The sequence below is a fragment of the Phocoena phocoena genome, chromosome 9 (genome assembly GCF_963924675.1).
Source record: "Phocoena phocoena chromosome 9, mPhoPho1.1, whole genome shotgun sequence".
Lineage (NCBI taxonomy): Eukaryota > Metazoa > Chordata > Mammalia > Artiodactyla > Phocoenidae > Phocoena > Phocoena phocoena.
This window is the reverse complement of record NC_089227.1, coordinates 8,668,899-8,686,642: the sequence shown is the minus strand read 5'-3', so window position 1 is coordinate 8,686,642 and position 17,744 is coordinate 8,668,899. Positions and strand designations below refer to the sequence as shown.

The following is a 17,744-nucleotide window of genomic DNA, read 5'->3' as shown; positions in this document are numbered from 1 at the left end:
GGCATGGCGTAAGCAAAATTAAAATCAATTATTCCTAGGATTAGGATGGATTCATATAAGAAACAAATGAACTAGGGATACAGACAGATGGCTACCCCCCAGGGCATCGGGGGAAACCGCCCCTGAGTGCCCCGACCCAGCTCTATTTCCTCTAGAAATCCTGACCTTAAAAGGAGGAGTAAGGGCAGGGGCAGGGGCAGCAGCTTCTCGGCCAGACACAGAGGCAGCCTTGACCCCCACCGGCATCCACGTGGTGCCCGGGCCTCCGTCTACAAGTACTAGAGAACCGCTAGAGAATAAGAAAGTCTTCCTTCCTCCCTCCCCTCCTTCCTGGAATCACTCCACAGTATCAGTACAAAGTCCAGGGATGTCAGGGCACTGAGCTGATCCCGTTTTCTGTTGTTTGTGTGGTCGTTTTATTTCTGTTGTGTTTGGGGTTCCCGTGTACACTGAGACCTGCGGGGAGTGCTGCAGGTGGGTGTTTGGTGCAGGAATTCTGGAGGGAGGAGCCGACAGCCCGCCCCCCCACCCCCACCAGTTACCCGGGGAGCCACTTGCAGGCCTGGCTTCAGTCTCTGGGCTGTGCCGTGGGAAGAGAAAACAATAGACAGGTGGTCTTCGGGGGTGTGGGTCACAACTGGCTGGAAAAACACCTTGGGAATCAGACAACTGACCCCAGTGGCAGCCCCCTGGTCTCCCGTGATTACAGCAAGCTCAGTTTCTTCAGCCCTTGATGGTGGCTATCCGTGTAGATACAATTCTTCATTCCTTTGTGAAATTCCTGCACTTCCCCGGATTCAGTGTGTTCTACACTAATAAACACTGGGAAAGGCTGGGTCGCTCTCCTATATAGTTAAACTACGTCTCAGGTGGACTTTTCGTGTGACTACAAACTAAGGGAATGATCATGACTGAGACCCGTATCTTGCTCGGCAAGTATACCTTTCCTGTGCTTCTCCCACCCCCTTGCCTCCAAACATTCTGCAGAGGGAGGCGTGGTTATGCTCCGCATGTTGTCGATGAGGAATCTGAGGCTCAGAGAGGTTACAGACTTGGACAAAGTCACACAGCACTGTGTGGCAGGACCAGGATTCATCCTGTTCCCGTCCATTCCAAGCCCCTGGTTTCCCATTCTATTCGGCACCTCTTAACTAACTGAAATCGGCAAAGTTGTGTTGGTTTGGATGGAGCCCTTAGCTCATTCACACACATAAGTAGTGGTGGTGCCTGGCCGGCTGGGTCTGAGCAGCCAAGCAGGCCCCCAGGCAGCGGGTTTGCCCCACAGCCCATCCCTTGGATGTGCCCAGGCACAGAGGTGTCCTCACCTGGGCCTCACGTCGGGACGGTAAAACAGTGGCTGTCTCTCCGCTAAGCCCTGCCTCTGCTTTAACAGCTGATCCCTGGCAGAGACTTAACAGTGTTGGGCCTGAAGAATCCCTGCCTTGTCTTGTCATCCTTTCTATCCTAAAACTATGTCCTGTAGCACCACGTGCCATCGTGTCTTAGAAAACACAGACTCTCCGTCAGTGAGGACAGTTGTCCTGTCTCTTTCTGTAAGGCCTCTCTGACATCAGCCAGGGGGAGAACCGGGGCCCCCGGGTGCCCCCAAACTGCACACGCTTCTCCACTTACAAGGAGCCAACCCAGTCCCCAGCTCCTGGTCAGAGTCCTCCGATGTCCTTGTCACGCTATGGCGTGGTGTAGGCGGTCAGTGTTCCTTCCTGGGGATCAGAGGACGCCCAACAGCAGGTTTCACTGAGAATACGCAGAAGGCGAGACAGGGACCACGACGGATGGTGAAGGATTGGCAGCCACCCTGCACAGGTGTCCCCGCCTCTCCCAGGCTCTGGCTCCCGTGGTTCCTGGCAGCTCATCTTCAGATGGGTTGGATTCCAGAACAGCTGGCAGTCGTATCTTGAGAACTGACGTTTAAGCAGAGAGCAATTCCTAGACTAACCCTGAGGGATCTGTCCACCTCTTGGGCTTGGTGAACGCGTGCAGGGCAGCCAAACAGAGAGCTGTGTCTGGCGCTCTCACTCCCTGCGGTGCGAGCAGTGGGCAGTGGGCCCACCAGCATCCAGAACTTGTTTCTTGACTCCCACCAGCAGCCCGCACGCGATCCCAGACCCGGACACGAAGCACATGTCTCAGGGGACTGTTCCCACATTCTGGGAATCCCGGGGAAGCCACCAGGGCCTCTTGCACAGGCCGGGGGTGCCGGCACTCCCCAGGCATCAGCCCCAAAGAGGCACGCGGTTTTGTCTTCATCTCTGTTGAAAGTGTGGCCGCGCGAGCCATTTGCACTCAGCATCGCATGCCGTGAAATTCCTAATGGTGTGAAACTTACTTTTGGATTCTGAAACACGCAGCATGTGCAAAGGGGCAGGCCCAGGCCACCACGGGTTGTCTGCCGGCAGGCTGCAGAGCGTCCCGTCACAGCAGATCCTGGACCCTGAGCCCGTGCAGCTCCTGCACTCCTTCTGCAGTGTCCCCCCTCGGCCCGAACTCCCCCCCACAACCTCTCGTTCACACTGATTGCACCCCACCTTGCACAAGCGGAGATTATGTATCGATTACCACCCTCTCTTAGCAGCAGATTCCACTCTCCTTTAAGGTAAACCCAAAGCCCACTCTTGGATTTTCTTTACTCACTGAGAAGGGTTGTGTGAACCCCTCGGCCCTCCTCTGCCCCTCCAGGGAGCACAGAGTGGGCCCGGGGTGACACGTTCTCCTGCCAGTAGAGCTCACAGAGGATGCTTCTTTAGATGCGGAAACGAGACGTCTGTACCAGAAGGACAACAACTCAATATCACTGGGTAACTTCTCATGATAGATTTGTATAATCAATACGGGTCTATTTTTACGTCCACTGAACACTGTAGACTACCTACCAGTCTTTTCCAAGATTGTTAAATTGAGACAAGTAATTGAATAATTTGTCCTATTTTTATTTTGAAAAAAAAAAAAACAGTGAATGGACTGAAATGTTAAATGTGAATGTACATTTCTTAATTGCAACTTTTCTACTGAGTGTTTGCACTATACTTTCTGGAATCTTATTTAACAAAAATAAAGGGAAAAAAATTGCTTGACTAAACTCCGTGGCCATTTTAATTGAAAAACAAACGGTTGTGTGGATGTTTTAAAGACCCTGGGACATGTTCTGTAATTTTCTAAAATGCTGTCACCCCGTCCTTCCTCGGGGCCCTGGTGTGGGCCCTGCTCCTCCGACGTGACAGGTGGGCGCAGTGGATGGACACGCTTCGGCTCCTTATTTATTTATTTATGGCTGCGTTGGGTCTTCGTTTCTGTGCGAAGGCTTTCTCTCGTTGCAGCGAGCGGAAACCACTCTTCATAGTGGTGCGCGGGCCTCTCACTATCGCGGCCTCTCCCGTTGCGGAGCACAGGCTCCAGACGCGCAGGCTCAGCGGCCATGGCTCACGGGCCCAGCCGCTCCGCGGCGTGTGGGATCTTCCCGGACCGGGGCACGAACCCGCGTCCCCTGCATCGGCAGGCGGACTCTCAACCCCTGCGCCACCAGGGAAGCCCTAGGCTCTTTTTGATTTCCGCACCTAAACGTGAGAATCCAGGGAAGATAAGTTTGTGTTATTTGCAATTCCCCCTGACTAGTCTCTCTCTGACGAGTGTCCTCCGGCTCTTTTAATCTTTTATAAAAGAACAGGGAAAAATCTTGCCTGCCTGAAATGAAATACGAAAGTTGGGGTTCAGTCTCACTATTGACCAGATGTGTACCCCTGCAGACCTAGTGAGTGGAGGGGCTCTGGGGTCCTGGGCCACTTGAGCAGGTGGGAATGGCCACCTCCAGGCAGAGGCCACAGTGAAACAGCATAGCCCAGGGCTGCTGGGCACAGAATTTCATGGAGTGAGTGACGTCTGTCATTGTGATTTAGGAAAAAAAATCCATCCCAGCCCTGAGTGGAGTGTGGCCCCTAACTGTGGCAGATTCTGAATCTCAGGCATCCTCAGAGAATGTCAGTGGATGCCCCTGATAACACCCTGGCCCTCCTTGAGAGCAGGTCAAGTTGTATCCCTGCCCTGGACCAGCAAAGCTCCCTGCTGGACGAGCCGGTGAGTGGTGTGAAGAGTGGCCAGGAGAAGAACACGGTCACCATGGAGAGCTGAGATCTGCGGGTGAGAGCCTGGACCACCGGGAAGCCGTGGGCAGAGGCGGGCGCAGGAGAAGGGACAGGAGGAGAGGTGGGGTGCGCAGGCTTGGGGCTCTGGAAGTGCCCAGATGTCTGACGGGTTCTGTGCTCTGCGGGCACGCGGGGGGCACCTAGTATTGGAGGCTGTGAGCCTGGATGTGCTTGAGCTGTAAGGGCCACGCTGCGAGCTCCGAGTTGCTGCTGGTGAAGAGAAATTATTCACTGGCCACTTGTTAAAATGGCAGGGAGGAGTTTATTCAAGGCTAGTACAAAAGTGGAGAGAGATTGGACTCCACTCTGGATACAGCAAAGACAGCTGAGGCTTCTCGGCCACCGGGCAGAGTGAGGGGCTCAGTGGATAAAGAGTTACTGAGGGGAGCTTGGTCAGATATCCAGGACGGTGATGCTTGCTGTAGGGTAAGCCACGGACTTGGACATCAGGGGTGGGGGGGCTCCTCCATAAGCCACTTAGCAGGATTCCTTGCTAAAACTGGGCTCTTGGCAGGCCAAAGTTAGGTCAAGGTCAGGGCCTAACAGAAGAGGAGCTTGACCGAGTGGTTCGGATGAAAACTGGAGACGCCCCGGGTTTTGGAATCCTGTCCATGAGGAATTCTGTCGGCTCTATCTTCCCGATTGATCGTCCACATCTCACGTCACCTCCTTGCTGGCCCCATCCTGTCCAGCCTATCCCCCCTTTCCTGAGTTACGGCAGAGCTCACTAAGCATTCTGGTCACTGAATCTGCTCCCCATGTCTATTCAAAGGCCAGCCGCAGTGGTTCTCTTAAAATGCCAATCAGATCGTGACTCCTTGACTCAAACTGTGCGGGGCCCCCAGCTCACGTAAATGAATGGGGGTCTAGAGCCCAGGAGCCGAGACGCTCTCCTTGGGCTGCCCTTGCACTTTGCTGTTGAGGCCCCTCCATCTGCAGGGCTCCTGGTTGCCCAATGATGCGCCAGACATGCTCCCCCACTGGGATCAAGGGCTCCCTCTGTGGGACACGCCTCCCTGGCTCCCACCGGACTCCCCGTTCCTCTAAGTCTTTGCTCAAATGTCAGCTTCCCCAAGGGGCCCCTTCTCTTCTGTGGTTAAAACTAGCCTCCCCACCACTCGCTGCACTTTGCTTTCCGCTGGCCGTCATCACCTCCAAATATGCCTACGATGTACAGGTTTTGTCTGTACTGCTTCCTGACCCCTCACTGGAAGGTAAACTCCTGAGAGCAGGGATTCTGTCCTTTTTACTCATCTACTCAATAGAAATTTATCAAATGAATCAATGAATAAACAGGGTGACCACTTAGGTGGCCATGTTAGTCTCCTGTAACAAATTACCAAAAACTGGGGGGCACTTATAACAATAGAAATTTTTTCTCTTACGGTTCTGGAGGCTAGAAGTTTGAGATCAAGGTGTCACAGGGTTGGTTCCTTCTGGGGCTTGAGGGAGACTCAGTCCCATGCCTCTTCCAGCTTCTGGTGGCCCCAGGTGTCCCGGGCTTGTGGCCGTATCACTCCAATTTCTGGTCTTCACATGGTCTTCTCCCTCTGTATCTGTGTCTTCTTTACTGTCTGTCACTGGATTGAGGGCCCACCTTAGTGCAGATAATCTCATCTCCAGATCCTTACCTTAATTATATCTGCGAAGACCCTTATTCCAAATAAGGTCTGCTATGGACTGAATTGTGTCTCCCCAAAATTCATATGTTGAAGCCTAACCCCCAGTGTGGCTGTACTTGGAAATGAGGTCTTTAGGGAAGTCATTAGGGTTAAATGAGGATCAGAGCAGAGAAAACTTGAGTGGCCCATGAATGATGATGATGACGATGATGGAGGAGAAGGTGGTGGAGAAGAAGCACCCCCGGCAGCCGCAGCAGGAGAAAGAGAGCTCTGAGCACCCATATACATTAACCCATTTACCCCCGTCACACCCACACCACACTGTAACCTACATTTATGCCTTTGAACAGGCCGTGCTCTTTAGGGACACACAAGTGAGTTGTTTTTTTTTTTTTTTCCTGAGCAACTCCTGTTTCCCTGGGCTGACATATCCCTGCCCAGCATCCCCAGGGCCCGGGGTGGAGGAATGTCCCAGGCAGGTGTTCACAGATGCCAGCAGTGAACCTCTCCCAGCCGGTGCTAGTTCCTGCTGGTGTGACTGTCAGATAAGCAGTGCTGAGGCGGGGAGGGTCTGGGAGAAATGGGAAGGACTTTGGGGACAAGTGGGAAGCAAAGGAAGGGATATCACTGAGGGTTACCAAGGGGCAGGAACGAGGGGACCTGAGGGTTGGGCAAAGGATCCAAGGAGACTCTGGAAAAACACCACGGATGAAACCAAAGTATTTATACCCCTAAGAGACACAGGGTCACATCCTAACTCTGTATGGGAGAGTTCCTCAGTTTTATCTTCCAATGCTGCTATGGAATTATTTCTTAGATTTTACATTTCTGAGGCATCTTTAATTTGCTGGGTATGTCTCTCTATGGCATCCTATTATTTCACCCCTATTCCCTTAAGACATACTTCAGGTTCTCTGATGTTTTCTTCTGCCTTCATAACCTGTTTCCTATATTTTTGTGTGTTTCAGTCTCTCTCATTTTTTATTTATACATTTATTTTATTTTATTTATTCTTTTAAAATTTTTTGGCTGTGTTGGGTCTTTGTTGCTGCACGTGGGCTATCGCTAGTTGCGGTGCGCGGGCTCCTCATTGCAGTGGCTTCTCTTGTTGCGGAGCATGGGCTCTAGGCATGCGGGCTTCAGTAGTTGTGGCTCTAGAGTGCAGGCTCAGTAGTTGTGGCGCAGGGGTTTTGTTGCTCCGTGGCATGTGGGATCTTCCTGGACCAGGGCTCGAACCCGTGTCCCCTGCATTGGCAGGCAGATTCTTAACCACTGCACCACCAAGGAAGTCCCCTCTCTTTCTTATTTGAATTGAACATTTGCCATCATCTAAAAACTCTGCATCTGTGGATGGGGCTCTTTTCCTGTGGGACAGGCTGAGCTGTTAATGGGGTGCCTAAACATCTCTCTTTGGGGAGGTGCCCCATCTCCTCCTGGGACTGTGGGCCTGGCTGCATCCGTAAACTGTAGGGAGACACCTAGACTCTCAGTGTCCAGTACATAAATCACCCTGTACTCACCATGCCTGTCAACAGTTAGAGAATCCTAGCCCTTCAGAGCTCCTCCTACACCCCCCATGAGTACTCCCACCCTCCTCAAGGGTCATAACAATCTTAAAAATATTACAGATAAAGAAGATGTGGCACATATATACAATGGAATATTACTCAGCCATAAAAAATGAAATTGAGTTATTTGTAGAGAGGTGGATGGACCTAGAGACTGTCATACAGAGTAAGTAAGTCAGAAAAAGAAAAACAAATACCGTATGCTAACATATATGGAATCTAAAAAAAAAAAAAAAGGTTCTGAAGAACCTAGAGGTAGGACAGAAATAAAGATGCAGATGCAGAGAATGGACTTGAGGACATGCGGAGGGGGAAGGGTAAGCTGGGACGAAGTGAGAGAGTGGCATGGACATATATACACTACCAAATGTAAAATAGCTAGCTAGTGGGAAGCAGCCACATAGCACAGGGAGATCAGCCTGGTGCTTTGTGACCACCTAGAGGGGTGGGCTAGGGAGGGTGGGAGGGAGACACAAGAGGGAGGAGATATGGGGATATATGTATATGTATAGCTGATTCACTTTGTTATACAGCAGAAACTAACAACACTGTAAAGCAATTATACTCCAATAAAGATGTTAAAACAAATATTACATAACTGGGTTAAAAAGTACAATGTGAGGGGCTTCCCTGGTGGCGCAGTGGTTGAGAGTCTGCCTGCCGATGCAGGGGACTCAGGTTCATGCCCCGGTGCGGGAAGATCCCACATGCCGCGGAGCGGCTGGGCCCGTGAGCCATGGCTGCTGAGCCTGCGCGTCCGGAGCCCGTGCTCCGCAGCGGGAGAGGCCACGACAGTGAGAGGCCCACGTACTGCAAAAAAAAAAAAAAAAAAAAAAAAAAAAAAAAAAATTACAATGTGAGAATCTCTCTTCTAACCAGGGAATTTAGCCCATTTACTTTGGTTATGCTAAATTTGAACTTGAACCACCTTGCTTTCTAATTTTTTGTCTTGTTTTTCTGTTTTTTTCTTTTTATTAATTCACTTTCTTGCACTTTTATTGATTCACTTTATTGTGAATATTAAGACAGTCAGAGGGAAAAGAAAATTTCGTTATTCACAGTATTAATTACTATATTATACCCCACTCATAATAAACAACACTTGAACCACTATCATTGCCCTACCCAGATTACATGCTATTCTTACCCATTATTTTAGTCCTGTGCTTTTTAAAATCTCACAAAAAGATACTAATATAGGCATACATTAGAGATATTCAGGTTTGGTTCGAGACCACCACAGTTGAGCCAATACTGTAGTAAAGTCACATGAATTTTTTGTTTCCCAGTGCATGTAAGAGTTATGTTTACACTACAGTCTATTAAGTGTACAAAGCCATGTCTAAAAACAATGTATATTCCTGTCTTACCCCGAGACAGGAATAAAGACACAGACCTACTAGAGAACGGACTTGAGGATATGAGGAGGGGGAAGGGTGAGCTGTGACAAAGCGAGAGAGAGGCATGGACATATATACACTACCAAACGTAAGGTAGATAGCTAGTGGGAAGCAGCCGCATAGTACAGGGAGATCAGCTCGGTGCTTTGTGACCACCTAGAGGGGTGGGATATGGAGGGTGGGAGGGAGACACAAGAGGGAAGAGATATGGGAACATATGTATATGTATAACTAATTCCCTTTGTTATAAAGCAGAAACTAACACACCATTGTAAAGCAATTATACTCCAATAAAGGTGTTAAAAAACAAGTAAATATCATTCAAAAAAAACACCTTAATTAAAAAATACTTTATTGCTAAAAAATGCTAACCATCATCTGAGTCTTCAGTGAGTTGTCATGGTAACAAAGATCATTGATCTCAAAGTACCAGAACAAATGTGATGATGAAAAGGTTTGATATATTGTGAGAATTACTAAAATAAAATTAGCAAATGTTGGAAAAATGCCACCGATAGACTTTCGATGCAGGGTTGCCGCAAATCTTCAACTTGTGAAAAACACATTACCTGTGAAACACAATAAAGAGAGTAATAAAATGAGGTATGCCTGTATTTTATTTTGATAGTTTAAAATTTTAATTTACACTCCCCATTTTATTTTTCACCAGTCTTTCTTGCATCTCAGACTATCCTGCTGGGATAATATGTCTTTTTTTTTTTTTTTTTTTGCGGTACGCGGGCCTCTCACTGTTGTGGCCTCGCCCATTGCGGAGCACAGGCTCCGGACGCGCAGGCCCAGCGGCCATGGCTCATGGGCCCAGCCGCTCCGCGGCATGTGGGATCCTCCCGGACCGGGGCACGAACCCGTGTCCCCTGCATCGGCAGGCGGACTCTCAACCGCTGCACCACCAGGGAAGCCCCAGTTTGGTAAATGTTTTTTAACCCTAGGAAAGCCACAGTGAGCTCCCATTTGGGCACTGCTCTTGGCAATTTGTACCTCACTTGATAACACATAACAGGGACCACAAAAAGTATATTCTTTTTCCTGGTGTAGTTTCTATTCAACTTAAAATGAGACGTTGTCTCAGTTACATCCTTAAATCCCGTAAAATAACTTCAGGATTCTACATCACAAGATTGGTAGATATGGGCACAAAGCATTTTGTACTAAGGCTATTATCACAGTGTTATTTATAATGATGAAAAATTGGGAACATACTGGTGGACAGAACGCTAAAACTAATCCCCAAAGAGTCCATGACCCCGTATCTCTAAATCTGTGAAGGGATGAGATATCACCCCCCAACCACAGCTGTGGGATTGGATATGTTACCTGGCACACTGGACCTCATAAAAGCCCTTGAAAGCAAGGAAATTTCTCTGGCTGGTGACAGAAAAGAAAGGCAGAGGGATTTGAAGCGTGAACAGGTTCCGTTGTACGGTTGACAGCTGAAGATGGTGTAGGCCATGTAAATGTGGGCGGCCTTTGGGATCTGAGAGTAGCACCCAGCCCACAACCAGCAAGGAAAAGGGGCCCTGAGTCCCACGACCACAGGGAACTGGGTTCTTGCATTCTCTCCCAGGTGCTCCAGGTGAGTCTACCTTGATGTCACCTGGAGAGATCCCAGGCAGAGGCCCAGCTGAGCCACCAGAGCCAAGCAAAAGAGGTGGATTGCTTTGAGCCGCTAAGTCTGTGGTCACCTGTCATGCAGCAGTAGAAAACTAAAACACAACAGAAGCTAAGATACACTAATACACAAACCAAACAACCGGCAATGGGGAAATTGGAACACGTAAGGCTGGCGTGTCCATACAACAAACGCAGTCTCCACACAGCAGTTTTCTGAGCCACGCTTAGTGACAAGGGGGGCTGTGCCTGCTGTGTGGACTACACACATTGTGCATAGATACGATCTTTTAGGGGAAAATGTGGTATTTAAATAAAGATTAGAAATATCTTCTCATTTTAAGTGAAATAGAAACCGCAGCAGGAAAAAGAAGGCATTTCCTTTCCTCGTAGGTTTTAAAACTGCATTTTCTGCAAAACATACAGGTTTGTATCCATGACAAGAGTTAAGGAAATCATTTTCATTCCAAATGGTGGTATAAGTCACACCCATGCTGGGCTCTACATGGATATCACTCGTGTGATTCCCAAGGGCTACCGCTAAGAGATTTGTCATTTTGCCAATGACAACCATTCATTTGGAAATCTTGCAGATTCTCATTGTACATCCCACCTGAGCTGGCAGTACCCGTTGTCCTGAGTGCCTCGACCTGAGAATGTCCCCTCCTGTTCATTCCCAGCTTCTCCCAGGCCAGCCCTCCTCCGAGGATACAGTGGGGTGCTGGGGGTCAGACGGACTCCGCTCCACTTGCACGATCTGGCCCTCGGGCAGCAGACTGGCCAGCACAGCCTTGTTCCTCTGCTTCCCGCCACCGCCCTCCAGTGGATGGAACTTGTGCACAAACACCTGTGTTTAACTTGGGAGATAGTCACGAGAATTGCACTTTAGACACTTTAACTAGCGGGCCTACGATACTTACATATACTCCAATTGTATGAATGTAAGAATCTGGTTTTTCGGTTCGTTTCTGGGGGTTGTTTGTTTTTGTTTTGTTTTTGTGGCCACGCCATGTGGCACGCAAGGTCTTAATTCCCCAACCGGCGATGGAACCCACGCCCCCTGCATCGGGAGGGTGGAGTCTTAAGCACTGGACCACCCGGGAAGTCAAGAATCTCTTTTGTTAACACATAGGAGAATGTGGACAAAGGATGTCCCCTGCCATTTCAGTGAACAAAGGATGTTGCAGCCCTCAGCCACTGCTGCTGCTCCAATGGTTCACCCTGAGGGGATTCAGGATGGAGAAAAACTGGATGCTGGCCCTGGATAGCTAAGGTGCACATACAAGGAATGATTTCGAGGACTCCAGCCTCTTGCGTCTTCCCATATAGAAAAGCATGCTTTAACTTGAGATGTCTGCTTCTTTAATTAGCAATACTCTTTTGATGTTCAACGACCTTTTTTTTTTTTTCAAAAACTGTGATATATCCTGGCTCCTCCTTTACCTCTTCAGAACCATCCCTCTGAGTGATCCAAGAGGCTGTATCCAGGCTTAAGTCCTCAGTAAGTCCACTGAGTAAAAAAATTCCCAGCTTTTAGGTTGTGCGTTTTTTTCAGTCAACAAGACTCAACATAAATATCTAGGAAATTATCTCAGGGGTAAACCTTTTTCCTGAGTCCCTATAATTCCCAGTCTTTCGAAACAAGCTTCCCCAAAGTCCCTACATTATTTTTCTTCCTCCCTAGACTTATTCTCAATCAGATTTCTTTTAAAGGATGAAAACAGATAGAATTCACTTGGTTACACGTCTGAATTACTCTGCATCAGACACAGACTTGGGGAACAGTTCTCGTGAAAATTGTTTATTTTTAATGACAAAGACGGGAAGGAATTACACTGAAATATTTAATCTCCATGTTATTGCAATTATAGGTAGTTTTTCTGCTTCTTAATTTTTCAAATGTAACACAAAAGTATGAACTATTTTATGATCTCGTTGGTAATTGTTATAAAAAAGGAAAAGTGAACAAGTCGAATAGTCAGCTTGTAAAGGAGAGAGTAGCTCGTAAAACTTAAATGTTTAAACACACTACACAGTAAATAAGTTCTTGCCAACATGTATAAGAACATCAACAGAGGAAATTTGAAGCAACTACCCCAATAATTGCAGCCCTCAGCCTGCATCTAATCCCCTGTGAGGAATCCCGATCATTCCTTCTTTATTCAAAACCTCCACACAAATGAAGCCTCTTCCAGGGAGCATCTTTCTGATCTGGAATGCCCTGCACCCACCCAGCAGCTCCAGAGAAAGACCCTTCCCTCTCTCTTAGACCATCCTCAACCTTGCCGTCCCTTGGAATCTGCCACCTCCTGTCGTTTCAGGCCAGCCTGAGGCTCTGTTTAGGGTGCCCGGTTGGACTCTGCTCTAGCAATAGGCTTTATTTGCCTCCCTGAGAAGACCCAGGTCACGGATGGCTGGCCTGGAGGATGGGCTGCGGAGGCAGCACACAATGGCACTGGAAACGTAAGCGGTTTTGGTTTTTAGAAGGAAGAAAAAAACCACTTTTAAAGTGGAGGGGTGGTGTGAAAGCATTTACAAGGATAAAATCTAGCTCTGTATTCATAACCACAACGGGTCCGCTAACAGACGTGTCTCAGAAATGCCTGGACCTGGGACGTTGATGCCGGGCTATGCTGACTGAAGTACCCTGGGCACCCGTTTTTTTTCCTTACTGTGTGAGGGTCACAGAAACCTCCAGCCCTTTCGTGGGATCTTTATCCTAAGCAGTGAGGTAGAGAGCTCAGTTCTAGAGAAGGACGGGACAGGAGACAGCCCCGCACAACTGCAGGGGTTTAAATTCCTCACCCCGCCCCCCAATACCCTAAACAAACCAGCAACCACAAAGTCTCAGAATGCCCTCCAGTTGAGAGCCACTGTTTTGCCCTTTCCTGGAGTGGCAGTCTAAGACCCTGTCCTCTCCAGCTGGGTGGGCTGCCTAGCTCCTTGGTATTTACCTGTGAAACTTGGTCCTATTCCCTACATTGTGTCATCCCAGCATCTCAGGCTCACCTGGCCGTGCTGGGGAAGAAGACAGGGTAGATGGGTTACGTCTCATCTCCGGGTACCTCCAGGGTGGCCCTGGGGCATCCACCTCACCTGTCTGTACCTGCTTCCTCTATCCCCGCATCTCAGTTGGCGCCTCTGAAAGCCACATTTGGAATCTGAGTAACAAGATCATAAGCCAGTTCCTCCCAACCCACCCAGAGGTGCAACGGAGGTCAAGGTTGGACCCAGAGCAAGTCCTGAGGAAGGTGTGGGGTTGACAGACAGACAGACAGTCGGATGGACAGATGAGTAAGTCAGGCCACAGCAGGAGCTCCTGAGCACAGCTGCATCCCAGTCCCGGGGCTGAGCGCTCAGTCGTCTTCGATGGTGAGTTCGTGCTGGGTGGCCTCCTCGATGCTCTGAAGCTGGTGGATCTCCCACTGCCTCAGCCGCTCTGTCTGTTAAAAGAAAGGCATCTCTGAGGTCTACCTTGTAGGAGCACTGACCTTTGCTAGAGACAAACTGTGTTGGAAAAGCAGGTGCCCACCCAGGGCTGCAGACCCTCACACGGGTTGACTTTCGGGCACCACCCAGGACTCACAAGTGAGAGCTGGCCTCGCCAGCATCCACGGCTCTGCCCCCGCATGCCGGGCACCATGACCCCAAGACGGAGCTAGCAACCTCCCAGAGGACCGAATCCCAGTGTGGGGACAGGCAGGTATGTGAGTGGATGGGGTTAGGACCCCAGGATCTGGGTCTGACAAGGGCACAGAGAGGTCACTGGGGAGGGGACAGGAACAAGGAGGGACCAGCTAGGCATGGTCCCTAGGGGAATGTGAGGGGTGGTTGGCACCTGCAGGTGAGTGTCTGTGTGAGGCTGTCTAGACGGGCCATTTTCCTGCTGTGTTTTCAAGGGGCTCTTCCAGAGCTGCCCAGGGCAGGGGAGGGAGGGAGAGGGTCCCCAGGACAGCGTGGGGAAGATGGAAGCAGGATGACTTAGGTTGCTGAACAGGGCAGAGGCACATAGAAAGTGGAGGGGGGCAGGGCTCAGGTGGCTTAGCCAGATCCCGTGGTGTTTGGTGTGGGGACTGGATCTCAGAGGACAATCGCGGAGGCGAAGGGAAAGAAGGCTGGGGTCTGCCGGCCACCGATGGCAGGCCCGCTGTGGGTCAGGGTCCCCCAAATACCCTGAAAGTATAAAAATAGAGGCAAGCCCTAGGGGCAAAATGAGGAATGGGAGAGCCTGGTGCTGTGGAGGACTCAGAGTCTGTCCCAGGGATTGAGGAAGAGGGTCTCTGCCTGCCTGGAGGGGCTGCACTGCTTCTGGGGACCCAGGCTCAACTGGGGGCAGGTAGGGTTTGTGACAATCTCCCCCCACCAAAAACAGTGAGACCTGCAGGCCCCTTCTCTTCTTCAGCTCCAGAATATTCCAGCCAGGCTCATGCTTCTCCTAGCAGAAGGACATTAGCTTGTGGGGATACTGACCAGTGAGAGGAAGCAACTGTCCTGCAATGGAGAGACAGCCGAGGCCCCCGGGCAGCCCCCGGTCGACAGGTCCCACCCAGAAATGCACACAGAGCTTCTGATCTGCTGGTAATTACCTGCTCCTGACTACAACCAGGCACGGTCCTGAGACTCAGCATGGTGTGGAGGGTGGCATCAGAAAAACTCACTCCATGAGCAGCGGCCCCAGAAAGGCAAGTGAAGCCAAGCAGAGGGGGCAGAAGGCCAATGAGAGGAACTTACGGGAATGAGGGAGCTCCTGGAAAGTCAAGTCGTCCTGCAGTAGGTAACCTTGGAAGGTAGAACCGAACGACACTCTGAAGAAGTAGGGTGAAAAAATAAGACAGGAAAGAGAAAAGAGACCACTAGGCAATGAAGATGACACAAATAAATGAAAAGATATTCTGTGCTCATGGACTGGAAGAACTGATATTGTTAAAGTGTCCATGTTACCCAAAGCCATCTACAGATTCAGTGCAATCTCTATCAAAATTCTAATGGCATTTTTTACAAAAAAATTTTTATGAACATTTTAAAATTCATGTGGAACCACAAAGGCCCCCACAGAGCCAAAACAATCTTGAGAAAGAACAAAGCTGGGGGCATAATGCGTCCTGATTTCAAACTATATTACAAAGCCATAGTAATAAAAACAGTATGGTATTGGCATAAAAACAGACACATAGATCAAAGGAACAGCATAGAGAGCCTAGAAATAAACCCATGTATATATGGTCAATTTATGATAAAAGAGCCAAGAATGTACAATAAGGAAAGGACAGTCTCTTCAATAAATTGTGTTGGAAAAACCAGACAGCCACATGCAGAAACAATGAAACTGGAACACTATCATACACTATACACAAAAACCAACTCAAAACGGCTTAAAAACTTGAATGTCAGACCTAAAGCCATAAAAGTCCTAGAAGAAAACATGGGGGTAAGCTCCTTGACAATGGTCTTTGTGATGATTTTTTTATTTGACACCAAAGCAAAGGCAATAGAAGTAAAAACAAACTAAAAAGCTTCTGCTCAGCAAAGGAAACCATCAACAAAATGAAAAGCAACCTATGAAATGGGAGAAAATATTTGCAAATCATATCATATCTGATAAGGGGTTAATATCCAAAATAGATAAAGAATTTATATAACTCAATAGCCCCAAAGCAAACCCAACTTAAAAATGGGCAAAGGATCTTGTGTGAAAGGCAAAGCAGCAGTGTCCACAGCAGTGCCCCTTCCCGAGAAACTCCTAGAACATGAGGTCACCAGAGGACCAGCTGAGGGGCTGGGAAGCAGAGCTCACAGCGGGAAGGGATCAGGAGACCCTCCACCCACCAGGACCCCGAGGTCGGCCAGAACAGGGGAGCAGGTGCGGCTGCAGGGGCTCGTGGCTGAGAGGAGGACAGAGCAAGGGGCTTTCTGGGGACTCCCACCCTGTGCTGTCTCATCCCTACAGCACGGGAAGGCAGGCTATGCTAAGGAGTTTGGGGAGCACATGGGAACCGTGGGAGGCACATATTTCATGGCACAAGCAAAGGTCCTTCCCGTGGGGTCACGGGGACCCCTCAGAGTGGGGGAAGGATGGGGTACAGGCAGGGCCCTGAGCTGGACGATCTCCTCCAGTCCTGGTGACCTCACAATGCCCAGGCCAGGGGCCCATCAGTGAGGAAAGGGCAGAGTTTGGTCTCTCAGTTGCCACCAGGATGCTTCCCAGGGGGCCTTGGGCAGGGACCCAGAGCTCCAGGGGATGGGTCGGGGTCAGGTCCTACCGCAGCAGCCAGCCTCTTCGGGTCCCGTGGCCTCCTCCTGGCTGTGTTCGGGATCCCGGGCAATCCCGGGTTTGGTGGCGATCTCCTTGCTCGGGGGGACCTGCGCTGCTGCTGCTGCCGCCGCCGCCGGGTGACTGAGGCTGGCGCGGGGGGATCTTCCTCAAGCGCAAAGGGGTCCGAGTTGGATCCTAGCTGCCCGCTGGACACCTCAGAGGCCCGGATGGTGGAAAGCCGCCTCTTTCTGAGGGGGGCCTTGGGGCTGAGCTCTCCCGGGGACGAAGGGAGGTCCCAGGGGGAGCGCACAGGCAGTGGGGACCCGCCTGCGGAGCCCCCTTCCTGGCATGAGGGGACATCGACCAGTAGCCCTGAGTGCCAGCTGGGGGCAGCTCCCTCTGGGGTGCTGTGCTTTAGGACCCTTGTCAGGGACGTCCGTCTGGTCACGGAAGAAAATCTCTCATCCTCAGAGGAGCTCAACTCAGGAAGCTGCCAAAACAAAGCACAGAGGTCAGCATCCAAGAAGGTCACAGCAAGTGGAGCCTTGGGCCCGACACCAAGCCCCACCGGGCACATTCCTGAGGTACAACCACCATGAGGCAGACACTCCAGTTCTGCCCCAGAGAGGGAAGCTTCCAGCACCAAGATGAAACCCATCACAGGACAAGACCACACTCATGCTGTGCCTGCCTTTTCAATAGTTTTGTCTTTTTTTGGTGAAAATTTTAAGCATCCGTCAGAAAGATGGTTTTTAAGGATAGGACTGAAAAAGCAGATGACTTTCAGGTACTATTTTTTCAGAAAAAAAAAAAAGTTTGAAATGTCAATGAAATCATCTCAACATTGAAACTCAACATGAAAAAACAAAGCTCCGGTTTTTGGTACGTAAGTGGAATTGTGTTGTGCAGGTGTAGATGCCGAGAGTGGGGTGAGGTGCGATGCTTTTGAAAAGCTTGATAATATCCCGGTGCCAAACCCCATGACAGACAGCAGCGAGTCCATCGTGGCCACCTTTTTTCTTCTTCCAAAATAAATCCTTGATTAAACCATTAGAGGTGCTGAAAATACAGTCTAGGGAGGGCTTCCCATGGACACATTTATTCCATGGAGTGTG

General features: G+C 49.8%; 1 protein-coding gene across 1 annotated transcript; it reads right to left on the bottom strand.

Annotated features, from left to right (window-relative positions):
* Positions 1 to 13,732: 13,732 nt before the first annotated feature.
* Positions 13,733 to 17,287, bottom strand: CCDC201 (coiled-coil domain containing 201). The gene is made up of 2 exons (XM_065884354.1): positions 16,637 to 17,287; positions 13,733 to 13,819 (listed from the first exon to the last, which is right to left on the bottom strand). The coding sequence occupies exons 1-2, from the start codon at positions 17,285 to 17,287 to the stop codon at positions 13,733 to 13,735; spliced, it is 738 nt and encodes a 245-aa protein (XP_065740426.1).
* Positions 17,288 to 17,744: the final 457 nt, after the last annotated feature.